Here is a 15,201-nt window from a genome sequence, read left to right as displayed (position 1 = left end):
CTGAGTAGACCCCGTTGCACCAAACCTGACAGTTTAAGCTCCCAACAGCTGAACAGCAAATCATGACTGCCAGTGCTTCTCTGAAAGCATGACAGCTCAGCCTCTTTTTCCAAGGATTAATTATCTCCCTCCTGCCCAATAAAGGAGCTCAGATCTTTCCTTCTTTTCAAGCAACAGACTCGCACATCCTGCCCTACAGCTGCAGTGACGTTCGTAGGATTGCTTTCCGCCCATGATCCCCCTCACACCCTCAAATCCATTGGTTGCCTCAGGGGATAATCTTATAGGGACAGGAGAAATGCTTTTACTACCAATAAAAATAACTGAAGAAATAAGGTGGAGAAAGGAGGAGCTGTAAGCCTCAAGTAAGGCCTGTATCACAGATGAAATAGCATGAGCAGAAGTGAAAAAAAAATCTGAATATGGGCAAGTGAAGGACAAGGGCAGTTGGGAGTTTGAGCTTCCCCTTGCTAGGTACAAGAAGATCCACGCAGAGCACCAGCTTCCTCCCTGGCACAGACCAACAGCCAAGATGGAGTCACAGGGAACAGGACTGGGGAGTTCCAAAGCCACATATTGACCACCGCCCACCCACAGCTCCTGCTCACAAGGGAACAGCTTCAACCTTGCTTTCTCTGCTGCATACTGAAGATGAAACTTCAAGGCATTCCACCATAAGCGGATCAGCTCAGGTTTAGCCTTCAGAGACTGCCTCCTGCTGTTCATGTTCTTTGAATGCCCTTCCTCTTGCAGTGCTGCCTGGATACCCATGTACTCCCAAGCTCACCCTTTTTCCTCCTTCACCTTCCTCACTAAAAATCCTTTTCATACCCCCTTCCTTCCCTTTCTCCCAAGCATCCATTTTGTACATATACATATATATATATATTTACAAAAATCTGGAAACAAAGAGCTACAGCTGTAGATTACGTGACAAAAAACATGGCAAGTATCATCCATCACTCAAGTCCCATGGTGAGGTGAACCTTACTCTCTGTGATTCTCCTCTTTTCCCTTGCAATGGTAAAAATCTGATTTCTAGAACCCCTGCACAAGAAGACTGTGGATAAGGTGTCACAGTAGAAAAGAAACCTTCAGATCACACAACAAAACTAGGAAGATACAAAGGAAAACTTCCCAAATCCGTATAGAGAAAAGCATGGACTAGTATAATGCAAATCACTGCTCTAGACATTCAGGGATCACTTTATTATGCCAAAACCCCTCTACATTAAATGTCTACAGATGTATCTAGGGAATTTGTACTTTAGTGACAGTCTCTGAAATTACTTCCTTCATATCATAACATTGTGAATATATTTGCAACCCAAACCATGGTCCAGCGGTCTAGAAATAGGACATGAACTGGCTTTTAAACTGAGTAACAGTAAAGGCACCTAATAGGAGGAAAAGACTCTGCTGAACAGTGTGCAGTGCCTGCAGGACCTTCTGGTTAGTGAAACACAGGAAGCCTTTTCTGCTTAAACTGAGATCCCCTTAAAGCTTGAATGACATCTTTTCTAGCAAGATCCCATTCCAGGGACATCAGAATCTGCTTTTTCATAACAAAAAGAACTTCGCCAAGGACTTCCTCTGTCCTCAGCTCAAGCCAGATGAGGTCTAACAGCATGTTGCATGCTCATGTTTTAGTTTTCAAAATACTAACCTTATGCATTCATAGTACTTTCCAAAGCCTGGGCTAAAATTCCAAATAACATTCCCACAGAAAAACCCAAAGACTTGTGAAACAAAAGCAAACACACAAACAAAAACCAACCAACAAACAGTGATTTCTGATAGGGGAAAAAAATATCCACATGAGAATTTAGCAAAAGCCAGAGTTCTCATTTTATGAATCATCTTTCCAGTCAGTGGAAAAGCAACTTAGTAGCATTTTGGCAATTTGTGCAGACCAGTACAAACCTTAAGAACAACATATGGAATCCTCCCAAACTGCACATTTCAGCATGCCATCTTGCCTTCTCTATCACCTCTTACAAGAGCCATGTCCAAGAGTTACAGTTGGTATTTGAACTCCATACTAACTACTAAAATGTCTAAGAAACTCTACTGAACAACAACATATTACCATGGAGGTCCTTCTAAAAACAAACATTTCAAGTCCCTGAATTCTGTGACATCTATAAACTGGGGCCACAGAAGGCTGCTGTTCTAAAATGCTGCAACACACATCCTTAGCCTGAAGACTTTCCATAAGCTACTCTTTTGGAAAACCACAAGATGATTTCATGCCAGCAGATTCTTACACAGACAGAGCAATTCTACAGTCTTATCTATAGAGTCACTAAGAGTAGATTATATAGATAGGCAACTAGTCATAGCTACAGTGCCACATAATCATATTCCACTTGTACTGAAAGTTCCATGGTCCTTTCAAGAATCATGTTTCTGGTATGCTTAAAAAATTGAAAAGCTCCTCAAAATTTACTCAAAAAACTACTTTAGGTAACAGAAAGATACTAAGAATAATTTTTAGCCTAATAAAAGCATAACTCTCTAAGCCATAAATCTTCTGCATGGGGATTACCATGCAATTAATTGGAAGAAAACAGCATCAGTATACTTGGACAGCAATGCAAGTGCTAGATATTCTGGACACAGTAGCTTTTAAGCAATTACAAGCTATGTAGACTTACATATATATGTATGTGTGATGTATATATTAAAAAAGAAATCTCAGAAGTAGCAGTATCTCTGACATACTAAATTAAGAGCCACAAGAGGCGGACTGGTCTTCAGCTCACACTATGGCTTGCACATAGAGACTCTGAACATTAATTTCTCAGATGGTCCTTGTTTGTGCCTTTGTATCTGCCACACCAACACACAGCAGGGTGCTGTTTTCAGGTGTCATGACCCATTTCTTGCACTTGTGCAGGGTCTGTCCTTCTGGAAGCTTCAGCAGAGGCACATCAGTGATTCAGCTTGGGTCACCGGGCTGTTCTCTCCCTCAATTACTAGGAAGCTCCAGGGAGGCTGGTGTTTAGTATGGAGGTGACTCTCTTTCTCAAAGCCTTTGCATTTAAAAATGGCTTTCTATAAATAGGATTGCTGGCTCACTCTTAAATCTTTCTCCCTGCCTTCTAAGTAAAAATAGCTTAAACAGGGATGCTGAGAAGACTGGTTAATCTCTGTCATCTTGTCTGTCCATCCATTTGCCGTTCTGTCTTTCCTCAGTATGTATCGTACCGTGTGTTGTCCATTTCACAATGAAAGATTTATACTGATATACTGTTATTTCTCTCTTTCTGATCAGCAATCCAATGCTCTAATGGAAAAAAAATACTTATGAGGCAATAACATTATTTTATTTTTTCTTAAGGAATGGCAGAAATAAAATAAAAGCAATAGCAAGAAAAGCCCCCAGTGCTAACAAGTATCTGAGGAATCTGGGGCTTGTTCTTAAAGAGGTTCTCTTCAGGGCTCCAAAATATTGTGCTGTGAAATACTTCCCATTTTATGCTATTTTAGTTTTGAAAATACCAATTGTTTGATGAAATGCTTTTAAGATGCAGGGAGGCAAAGACAGAATATAGAGTTTCTTTTGAAAATAACATAAATGGAAATCTTAACTTCACTGATTTCATAACAGGTTAAAGGAAAAGGAAGTATCTGAAACTATATTGTAAAACAAGTAATTTAACTGCATACACCTACACATTCATCTTGAAATAATTAAGTTTTCTGATCTACAGACCCTTATTGCTTACATGGATTTTTCTTAGTAGCTTTAGATTCAATGAAAAGTAGTAACATTAAAATAATAATTAATAATAATACTTGTACTTTAGAATAATTATGCTGAATATAATGTTTTATCTGCCTTCTCCAGCATTTGAAGTGAAAGCTGGAATTAGTCTCTTTCCCACTGGAAAGCTGAAAGCATCCTAGATTGAGGTTGATAAATGGCATGCACGAATTAAAATAAGAAGGTAAACAAGTGGTATGTTTCAACAGGCCTTGATTGTACACGTATCTGAAATTGTTAACTAGAATCAACATTCAGGGAAAAGAGGTCCATCTATTTTGCTTCTCAATCCACTACCCCAGCACACCCTGCCCCTGCCCCAAAATGTCTTGTTACTTGCTTTTTCCTTTGTTTCTCACTTCAGTGTTTGTCACATAGGTAAAGGAGATTATTTCCCCATTCCAAACAACCCCTGCACCTGAGAGAGCAATATATTTGGGACACTTATTCAGGTAAAAATACAAAAAAATTGAGGTCCAACCTGAGCCCAGCTGCTTCTGTAACTAGAACTTTGCACAGATCATGAGCAGGAGGAACTTTCTGGATGAGCTACTCAAAGTCCACAACAATTTATTGATACATTACATGACAAAATCTTGTCCAAGAGCAAACAAAATAAAAACCAACTTCTAAACTCTTCCATATGCAAGCTGCTTAACAGGGGTCAGTGGGTTTGTTTTCACCATTCATTGAAATCAGTCTTACTACCAAAAATACCTCTATTGTCACATACATCTGCTACTCAACCCTATGGAAAGAAGACACAGCATGCACCAGTTGAAAAGCTTAGTGACCACTGACAGCAAAACACACACTGACCAAAAAAATTAAAATGCCTTCTTCAGGCATGGTCTGCTTCCAGGGCTTTCAGAAACACTGCTAGACCTGTGCAGTTTGCTGCCCACTAGTGTTGTGTGGCACTGGCATCCCACCACGGCACAGGCAGCACTGCACGACACCGCACGCTGCCCACCTCAGAGTGAGAAAAACACCAAAACGAGTGACAAAGCCTGGGGATCAGTGAACCCTGAGCTGAGGGAAAACATCTCTTTCGGCACAAAACCAGATATTTCTAATGTGCTCTGACTGCCTAGCTATGAGTTTTCCCTCTTTTTGGCATTTGGTGATTAATTAATAGCCATTCAGACTGAGTAACATCAGATTAAAAACACTATCAGCTCTACTGTGCCAACCACAAGCATACACCAAGCTAAATGCTTTCTGTACATGCATTCAACTTTCTAAGGTAAGGATTTGATTACATAATTCCACATAAGTTATAAGCATATCACAATATGTTTCTGCAATGAACACTGCTCTTTTCCTTCAATGTTTTATCCCCAGCACTGAGAGTCACCATTTTCTTTGGAGAGTGTTGTTAGTACCACTGTCACTTTCACTAGTCAATTTCCAGCCTAACCTCTGATCTCAGTTCAGTGTGCTCCTTCTCAGTCTTCTAATATGCTGCTAAAACTCATATTGATAGATATAGGGCAGGAAAAGGCTTCAAACAAGAAATAATTTTAATGGAAATTTATTTTTAGTGTTGTCTGTGCTGGACTAGGTGCCTCACAGTCCTCCATTGATTTCAGCAGAACATCTATGGACAGCAGGCATATAAGAAACACAGCCAGAGAGAAGGCTGCAAATGGGTTCAGCATACCTGCATCAGAGACTAAATTATACTGAAAGATACTCATTTCTGAAAACAGCATCATAATTCTGAGCTAACTATACCACAGTAGCTACAATAAAGAGCCAGCATATTGAAGGAGGCCATTCTACCCTTACAGCCTCCCCTACCTTCTCCCTCCTGCTCTTTCTGCAGCTAGTGAAATGCCCCCTGACTAGTTACAATGAGGCTAAGGTAGCTTGCTTCCGGAATACATAGGTACAGCAACACGGAAGCTAGTATGGATGTAGTGGCCCTCAAGGCAACTCAAAGTATTGCTCAGGATTGTAAACTGCATGATTCAGGCTTTGAAAGTGATGAATTTAGCTGCATAGCTCCCATTGATGTCTCTATCATCCCACACACTTACTAAGGCTGCAATGCATTTATGGTTAATAGGTACCTGTATTTTTAAGAAACTCAGAGCAATGAGAGTTTAAAACCCTCACAAAATCTAAACACTTCAACCAGGTATTTGGGAAGGTTTTGTTTCAGGCTTCAGAAATGTTAATTGGATGTAACAGCATCTTAGTATTTTATTGTCCCCAGAAGGAAGCTATTTCACAAACATAAACCCTATCCAGAGACAGTGCTTATATCTAATTTGACAAAATGTGTTTGTGCTGAGTGAGTGTAGGGAAATATGGAGGCCGACCTTGCTGTTGTTATTCAGATTGTTTCTGTTAACCTTCCAGGGAAATTTAGCCCAAGATGAAATCTACAGGTTTAAACCCATAATGCGTAGGTTTACTTTTTAAGCTATTTCTTACCTCAAAAAGAAACAAAAAGAGAAAAAAAATGCCCCCCAAACCAGCAACAACAAAAGAATATAAACAAGAATGATCTCATACATTTTAAAGTTAAAATTAGATACAACACATAATTGAAAACCACTCATAATGTGCTTGTATTTTAAGCAAATGTAGGATGGTTCCTTAAGGCGTTCAGAAAAGGCAATGGCAGAAGCCAAGCAACCTTCAATAGCTTGTCCCCCCCTACTCCCCAGATATAGTCATAAAAGAATACTGCCTCTCATATAATGGAGTTCAGATATAGGTAGAGAGAGAATCTATTTATATAGGCAGCTATTTTCTTCAGAGATACATATCTGATACAACATTGCATCAAAACTAAAGTCCTTTAAAAATACTATTCTCTGACTCTTAACTTGGATATGAGAGTCCAAATAAGGGTTACTAATAAATATAACCAAGTTACTCAGGCTTAACATGAAGATAGGTGCCACTTATCCAACAAACAAAGCAAACCCAAAAATCCTTTAAAAATATCCTAAATGCATATGCATTTTGACTCCAAGTATGATACCCAAACCAAGCACACTTCTTAAGTTGCAAAGAATCACTGAACCCATCCACTACCTATTTCCACAGTGCTTCCATCTTACAATATTACCATACACCAGAACTATTTTATTTTAGTAAGCTACTTTCCTGAGTGTAAAGATGTTGTACGGCCGTATAGAATCTATACAGTTGCATCCATCATTTCCATGTTACACTATTAAAACTGGAAAAATCTTTGGGATATAAATGCACATTTGACTGTGATCCAAAAGCACGTGGATACTGAAAGTGAAATTGTGACTGACTTCATACATCAAGGAAAAAATGTTGTAAGATTTCTGGAGAGGAGGAATGTTCTTTCCTGTGCACATCTAGTTTTAAATGAACAGCGACAGTAAGAGCATATACTTTCAGATTGATTCAGTCTGTCTTACTAACAGTAAATCTCGCCTGCCAAGGTATTTGGCTGAAGAGGACAGAGAGAAAGGCACAGTGCTGCTTATCAAAAATAAATAAATAAGTAAATAAATAAATTCTCAGTATTATTACTTGTTGCAGTTGTCTTCTGCTGCTACAAGAAGTGCAAATTTTTAAAGTTTATGGTTTGGGGTTTTCAATCATATTGCATTCTGTGGCACTCAGAAGACAAAAACATTTTAATAAAGTCCTAAATACTCACTCAAGATTCATCTCCTAATTTATGGTCTGTCTGGCTATTTGTACTAGTCTGGCCATGCCTGACAATATATTTTCTCATCCAGCATATACTTAAGAAGATGTGAAGGCACCCTCATCCAGCATTCATTCCTCGCTCTCTGCAAGAGGTTGAATTATTTGTATCTTCTAGGAAAATCTCACACTTTGCCCTGTCCTTCTCTCACGTTCATTCAATTCAAATGAAAACTATTTTCCTATTCCACCTGCTTTATCAATTTCAAGAATTGTGCATTAAACCTTTTTGATTTCACTGTCAGGATGCAATGCATTACAGGCAACGCCACATTCCCAAATCTGAGAAGGAACCAATGTAATAGAACAGTCAGAATCCCAGAATATAGCATAATTCATGTTCTGTCCTTAAAACTGAATTGTTGATATATCTTAATAGAAGTTATCTATTTAGAACATATTTTCACATGACATGGTTTTCAGTCACAGATAGCTAAATGCTTGAAAATATCCCCCATCCACTCTTAAAAAGAAATATCTGGAAATTACAATTAATGTTTGTTAATCAGAGTTGGCAGTATGAAGAGGGAAACAAAAATTAGAACAGGCTTACCCTTAACCTATCTCCACTCTAATTTCCCCTTCCTAACTTTATAATTGACTGAAAGTCTTCAAAATTTTCAGATGATGTAATGCTTATCTGTGCATATTTTTACGTGGGTGATCGGGGGGAAAAAGAAAAAAAAAAAAGGTATCTTTTCATTGAAATGATAAAAAGGAACTAATTTTAAAATATTAGTTCTTAAATATATTTTTCAAAGAACCGTTAAATGAAAACACAGGGTGATAAAGAGGAAAAAAAATGTAGACGGGAGCAAAACGTCAAAGCAAACGCTTAGGATGAAAGCCCTTCAAATTATCCCTGTGTACTCAGACGGATTCACGCGGCACTTAGCAAAATTCTCTGTACTTTTCCAGCTAAGAAATGAAGAAAAAGCACCTCTATCCCTGCCTCTACAAGCACCGTCTTACTGTGAACGAGGCAGGCATGCAGCAAGGTGGCTGGGTTACGGGCTGTCACTTTGCTAGGTAAGCGAGTTTAAACGGTTACAGAGCAAGCTTTGCCCTTCTCCTCACGACTAACAGCCAGCGCGACGCTCTCCGCACAAAAGCCACAACCGCGACCCGCTGCCCTTCCCGGGGAGAGGAAAGGAACGGAGACCCCGAGCGCTCACCATGCGAGATGCTGTGGAGCAAGGCGACGGCCAACATCCACATGCCCCCGCCGCTCCCCCGCTCCCCGCTCCGGGCTCGCCCTCGCCCGCCGCGCCCACGGCCGGGCCGGAGCTGCCAGGCAGCGCGCACCAGGTCCGGCCGCCGCCGCCGCCGCCTCCCTCGGCTGGTGGCTGCTCGGAGCTTGCGGGGCCGCTCGTCCGCCCAGCGAGCGCTCAGCCCCGCCTGCAGCCCCGCGGCTCCGCCGACACTCGCCGCCCGGCGCTCGGGCGGGGGAAGAGGCAGCCGGCGGCGGGGGCGGGAGGCGGGTGCGCGGCGCCCAGGTGTGTCCTTGGCTCAGGGAGGCGCCCGCAGGTTGCCGGGGGCAGGGCCACAGGTGACAAAATCCTCCGGCGCAAGCACACGAGCATCCCCGGCAGTGGCCAGCTCCGAGCCGCGGCGAGCCGGCTCCTCACACACCTCCCTCCGGCCCGGCGGCAGGCGAGCGGGCGGGCCAGCGCATCTTCCCTCTCCTGCAGCTCTGATCACATTGATCCCTCTGCTAACCTCCCCTGCCTCTCAGCGTGGCGGAGGGCAGCGTGAACCCCAGCGCCAGCCCCGCTCTCTCCCAGCCCTCTGCAGTCTTAAAGCACCACAAAGTCTCCACAGTGGAAAAAACCAAGACCAATAGAAGAAGGCAGCGAAATATCCTGCCTCTCAATAGTTGGCTGAACTGCGTCCGTTTGGCATCAGCTGAGTTGTATATGACTAATGTGTTGACAAGTAGTGTGGGGGGACTGGAGGAGGGGACCCTTCTGGAAGGTCACAGCCCAGACAGGCAAGTGCATCAAGTAATTGACTAGTGTTCCGCGTGAAACTGAAAGAAAAATAACTATATATCTGTATTTCTGAGCACTTACACAGCTCCGGAGACTATTTGGCTTTTCATGTGTTTCCTGTCCTGTGGTAACCATTTTTTTCTTCCTGTAGTGGAAGAGTAAATTGCAGTCTCTCTAACTAATTTCTGCATCTATTCTTTCTTCCCATCTATGATGTAAAGGTTGGCATTAAAAAAAATAAATGAAGACAACTAAAAAGAAAAAAAAAATCAATATTGTGACATGCATAACAGCATTAGGGCAACTCTGAATTTAAGCTGTGAGATGAAAAGCAAGCACAACAAAGCAGTAAGGAATTTCAACCTGCAGAATCCCCAGTGTGTTACCAAGCAGGATCACTTCATATTCAAAGGTCTTCACAGGACAGTATCTGGGTTTTGGTTTTCTTTTTTTTTCCCCTATTGCTTTATATCCCCAGACATTGCCATGCTGCCAACACTCAGTTCACTCAGTTTTGTGCACTGTAATGAAACCTGAGAAAGGATGTCTCTCAAAAAGTCATTGGGATGAGCATGTGCAGAAAGCTCAGCAGCACAGCTGGACAGGGAAGAATATCAAACTGTAAGATGTTTCTAAAGCCATACAGAGTGGACCAAAATGCACTCCCATGGCACTGTGTAAGGCCCTTTATTCTAATTCTTGAGAAAACCAAAGTTGCAGCTGAAGCACGGTGAAAGCCATCATGCCAGTGCTTAGTTCCCTGCATCCCATTTTGTCTGGGATATCAGCCAGGAAAGAATGAAGCCCTAAAGTGAAAGTAGGAGAAATTAGACCGATATTGGGCAAGGACTAGCAGCTCATGGTTGGCCCTTAAGAAAAAGATGTGGGTAACCAGGGAAGCTGTTCAGTGGAAAATAGCTTCTGATGCCATTAAAGAAAAAATAAAGAGAGTAGTACAAATGTCTTGAGGGAAAAAAAAAATAAAAGAAGGAAGTTCTGCTAAAAATTACAATGCTTTAATCTCTTTGCTTGGAAGAAAGCTAGTGACTAGCAAAAACATGTAAGTATTCATCTGAGACCATTTTGGGGAAGTTCATGAGATTTGTTCAGGCAGCTCACTCAGAATTGTTGTTTCCCATTTGGAAGCCCAAAACCTGTTTGAGGCTTAAGAGACAAAATGCTATATCATATAGAATAACTCTACTGTGTTCTTATACCTATCTTACCTCTTTTACTCACCTACATAATTCTCACATCTTTTGACAAATTTCAGTTTCATTTAAAGCAATCTCAAGCAAGTTTCTGTACATTTCAGTTTATTTAGAACAACAGAAGCAACTGCAGAGTAAAAGATTAAGTCTATAATTTGTTATTCTGTGGCACTGAAAGGCAAAGGAATAACTTTCAGTGGGTACATAACCTTTTTCAGCATCAGCCAGCCAACTAGACAGCATAATCATAGTCCTGAGCTAGGTTTAAGGAAGGGAAAGGAAGGCAGGACCCAATATTGCATGAAGAAAAAAAAAAAGGTTCACTGGTTCTGCTGCTCAAGAAATAACTTGACTGAAATCTGATTAAAGACTCTGTAAAAATGGAAAACCAAGGGCTATAGGCCAGCTTCCACACACAGTACAGGAAATCAGTCAGAATGCTAATATTCAAGTGCAAAAAATCAAACATGACCAAGCTTCAACTTCAGTCAAGGCTAGTTAAGGTCATCAACCAAAGAGAATCTCCCATTATGCCATTTTGTTCCTTTTATTAAAACGGAATGCTCTAGATTAAGTGTCTGGATTTTTTTTTTAATTCTTCCTAAAACAAGTTCAATGATTTTCTACAAGGTATCTCAGAGTTTGCACTTAACTATACGTTATTGGGGGGAGGGGGGCGGAAGTCCTGTGTAACTGTTACTATGATTCAGAATTTTACAAAATCTTAAAATCAGTTCTTAACCTGGATTTAGATCTTTTACTGGTTGTCTGTATCAGGTTGAGCATCCATGTTTTCTGAAGCTACCACAAACTCTATGACAAAGATGTCTTGGAGGTAACAGAAGTAGCAGTACACATCAGCTGATCAGCTTACATGTAGCTCAGACACTTAGCATTTTGGATTACCTGATACTGGAGGAATCACAAGCAGAAGACTTCTGCATTACAGCCTCACTGAAACTCCGTTCAAGCCATCTGATTCCAATAGAGCATCCAGACCATCAGTAAGCTTTCTGATATTTCTGACCACACACACTCAAGCTGTCCACTGAGCCAACAGTGTGAAGTCCGTACAGAAATACCACCAGCATGATCCATCTGACAATAATCACCAAGCCACTGGCGTTCAGTTGAGCACACACAAAAAAAGAGATTAAGAGGCAAGGTCTACAAAAATTTTGCAATGCATGTATATCATATTCTCATAGCAAGCAAGAAGACACACAAGAAATGACCACAGCAGACCAACGTACCCAATAAAAGAGGGGGGGGGAAATGCCTTTGTGGAAATTAAGTAGACTACAATGATCCAATTGGTTGAAGATTCTGCATCCCACTATTGGAAGATGATGGATATGGTCTACAACTTCTGTAATCAGTCTTGCAGGAAAATTCCTCTTTCGAAGGAAGAAGATAAAATAGCCTGTCTAGAATATGTCTGCATTGATTTGGACTTCAAAAAAAAACAAAGGAATCTTCCAAGAAGAGACTGGACTGGGAGCAACAGCAGTAATTGGTTCTATTCAGATCAGGGATGGTTTCTTAGGCTTTGGAGAACTCAGTCAAATATCTGCCATTGAAGTATTTAACTATTCAAACAGAGCCCTTCATTGTTATTCAGGATGCAAAAATCTCATTTGCAATTTCAGCTCTGAAAATGGTTTTAAAAGTACCTGAGGGAGGAACGAATGGGAGGGAAGCAGAGAGGAAGTGAAGAGAAAGCACAGAGAGAGAGGAAGTTCTCAACAATCAGAAGACCTCTGTGAAACCAGAATCTAAATGACTGACCAGCCCAGTTTCTGAAAGAGATGACAGTTTGGGTCACTCATCCCTCAGTCTCTAGCTCATTCTATGTCTGCTCATTATTGACCTCTTTCCCTGACTGTAGTCTTCATGAATGTGTTCTTTCAGCTAAGATATTTGAAAGGAAAATATTGGTTATTATTTTGTGGATTGGGTAAAGAGAACTGCTAGCAACTATCAACTAAGTAACTTTGCAACTAAAGTTAGTTTATGATTTTCATTTTAATAAGATTTAACAATGCAATCACTCCTACTGCGAGGGGAGTTCTAGCCCCAGTTATCTTAAAAACTAAACCAAGGCAGAAACATAACACCCTGGGATAATAATGGTAAAGAAACAAAACCTGGGACATTTCAGAAAGCAGGGATTTTTTTTCCATTTTAATGAACATTTGCTAAGAGGTCTCATGCAAATTGTTTGTGAATATTTGGGTGAAATAAATACCCATCCAAAGCATTTGGATCACAGTCATATAAATCAAATATGTTCAATCTTCTTTCTGACTCTAATTTATTTTAAAGCTGAAGATGACAAGTTTGAACAACTCTTCCCAAATTTTCATGTAAACCAAAGCTTTGTCATTGTACCCCTAAAGAATGAAGATATAGAATGGTAAAGCAACCAGGGGCTAAGAAGGAAAGAGGAGAAGAAGTGAGAAAGCTTTTCAGTAGTTTACACCATTTTGGAAACAGCAGAATCAAAAGCCTTGTGAGAACAGGTTTTCCTCACAAGGCTTCATGCCTGATTTGATACTGGAAAGATTCAGATAAATGTTGAATGCTTGTCAAAACCAATCGCTAAACCTTCTGATATTCACTGGCTACCAGGCTTTAATGCTGTAAGCTCACAGTCAGCCATTTTTATTAGAGCAAGATGCAAAAATTAAGCATTTTCCATGAGACACTGAAGAATTTAAAAGCAATTTCTAGTTCTATAAGTACCACTATGAAGATATGAGTTGAATGCTCTGTTTATTACTATGAAGCTGGGAATACTCAAGATGGACAAATAAAATCTAAACATCTGCATGCAATTACTTGTAAAAGCATCTATACTACAGATACCTATCTAGTCCACTCCCAAAATACAGGGGAATAAGTACAGTTTGCTTTCTTTACTTCATCAGAAGCCAGACTACTCCATCTGATAATGGGCAAGAACGTTGTTATCTGGCAAAAAAATGTGCTCTCTCGCATGACCTATCCTTACAGTGTACACACAATTAACCATTCAGTCTTGATATGCTCATGAATTAAAGCAGCAGCTTCCAATACACTGGAGATGGTCCTAATAGATACTAAATTGGGAAAGCATAAAATGGAGATCTTTTATTTTTTTTCCCCCTGCCTGAAGTTACTGTTTTCTTCTGTAGTTCTTTCCTATGTTCCTGGAGCATCTGGAAGAGGTGAGCAAGCAACCTTGCCCCATCAGATGGCCCTGTGGGCACAGAATTAGTGAGGGAATTAAAAAATAAAATAAATTTAAAAAAAAAAAGAAAGAAAAAGCATTTTCTCTGGATACTTGGTCAGAAGACTGAAGAGCTAAGTGGTTTCTCAGATGTCTATTACTTTTCCCCAATGCTTGCAGGAACTGGAAGTCTCTCCTCTATCCAGGTGAATGTTTACACACTTACAAAAGCAATGACACCCCCCTAACAGATCAATTGAAACTGGCCAGCAGGTTCAAAATTTATTAGAAAGAAGGAGGAGAGGAGATGACAAGAAAATTCTTAGAAAACCACACTAGAATAAGGCATGGAAAAATCCAGTCTGTGGGAAGGATGTTAAAACCCTGTGTGTGATTCATGTCTTCTTGAGAGAATACCAGATTTTTTTCTATTTAAAACATCATCAAAACATAGGGCAGTGATTTTTTGTTGTTGTCTTCAGTGTCACAGACTTGTGGGTTTTTTTTGGCAATGCACTTTGCAAACAAATAGAAAAGGTAAGATTCTTGGCAGTTTAAAGAACTGACAGTCAACTACAGGAAAAATATTCCCTTTCAGAGGGGAAAAAGCAGGAGAAATAATTGTTTTCGGTTTTGCATCTTCATCCAGACAAGTCTGTTCCTACTCTATACCATAGAAAAGATTAGTAGGGAATGTAAAATAGCTAAAGATGAAGGCTAGAAACACAGTACACAACATATCAGGCAACTGTCTCAGGTGAAAATCTGGCTCGCAGAAGGACAGAAAGGCTTCTCTTTGTGCTAATTGGTTCTCATAAGAGAAAGTATCAGAACATGACATATAAGTCTTATGACACTGAAAACACCCATTTTAAAGTCTTCAAATAAAGATGAACTAAACCCCTTTGTGTGTTTGATGTATTATAAAGACAAGACATTAAAGACTACAGCATTAAATGATTTTAATGTCAAGATATGATGGAATGAATTACATATATTGAAATCATAGGCATAGCTATGCCACACAGCACATATCATAATGTTGTAGCACAAAAAGGCTGAGTCAAGAGTAGCATTTCATTTCTAAATCTGATTTCTATTATTTGGATTAGGGTTTGGGCACAGGCATGTATATATACACATAGCTGCTTCTGGGGGAAAAAAAAAAAAGGAAATTTTAAGGAATATCACAGCTTTGACAAGGCTTATTTTGACAAATGAATGATGGTTTCAAAGCTCTGCAGATCTCTTTCTAATAATTGTTACAGTGTGATCCATTAAATACTGTAATTATGTAGGAAGAAGGTTATCTCT

At 40.2% G+C, this 15,201-nt stretch overlaps 1 protein-coding gene across 1 annotated transcript in view; it reads right to left on the bottom strand.

Moving 5' to 3' along the window:
- Positions 1-8,979, bottom strand: part of DSCAM (DS cell adhesion molecule) — a 459,734-nt gene extending 450,755 nt beyond the window's left edge. Inside the window, exon 1 of the mRNA XM_054165785.1 lies at positions 8,650-8,979. Within this exon, the coding sequence (XP_054021760.1) occupies positions 8,650-8,692 (43 nt within the window). The 5' untranslated portion in view covers positions 8,693-8,979. The remainder of the gene's footprint in view (positions 1-8,649) is intronic.
- Between the last annotated feature and the right edge of the window lie 6,222 nt (positions 8,980-15,201).

The sequence above is a fragment of the Dryobates pubescens genome, chromosome 12 (genome assembly GCF_014839835.1).
Source record: "Dryobates pubescens isolate bDryPub1 chromosome 12, bDryPub1.pri, whole genome shotgun sequence".
NCBI lineage: Eukaryota > Metazoa > Chordata > Aves > Piciformes > Picidae > Dryobates > Dryobates pubescens.
This window is presented reverse-complemented; position numbering and strand designations above follow the sequence as displayed.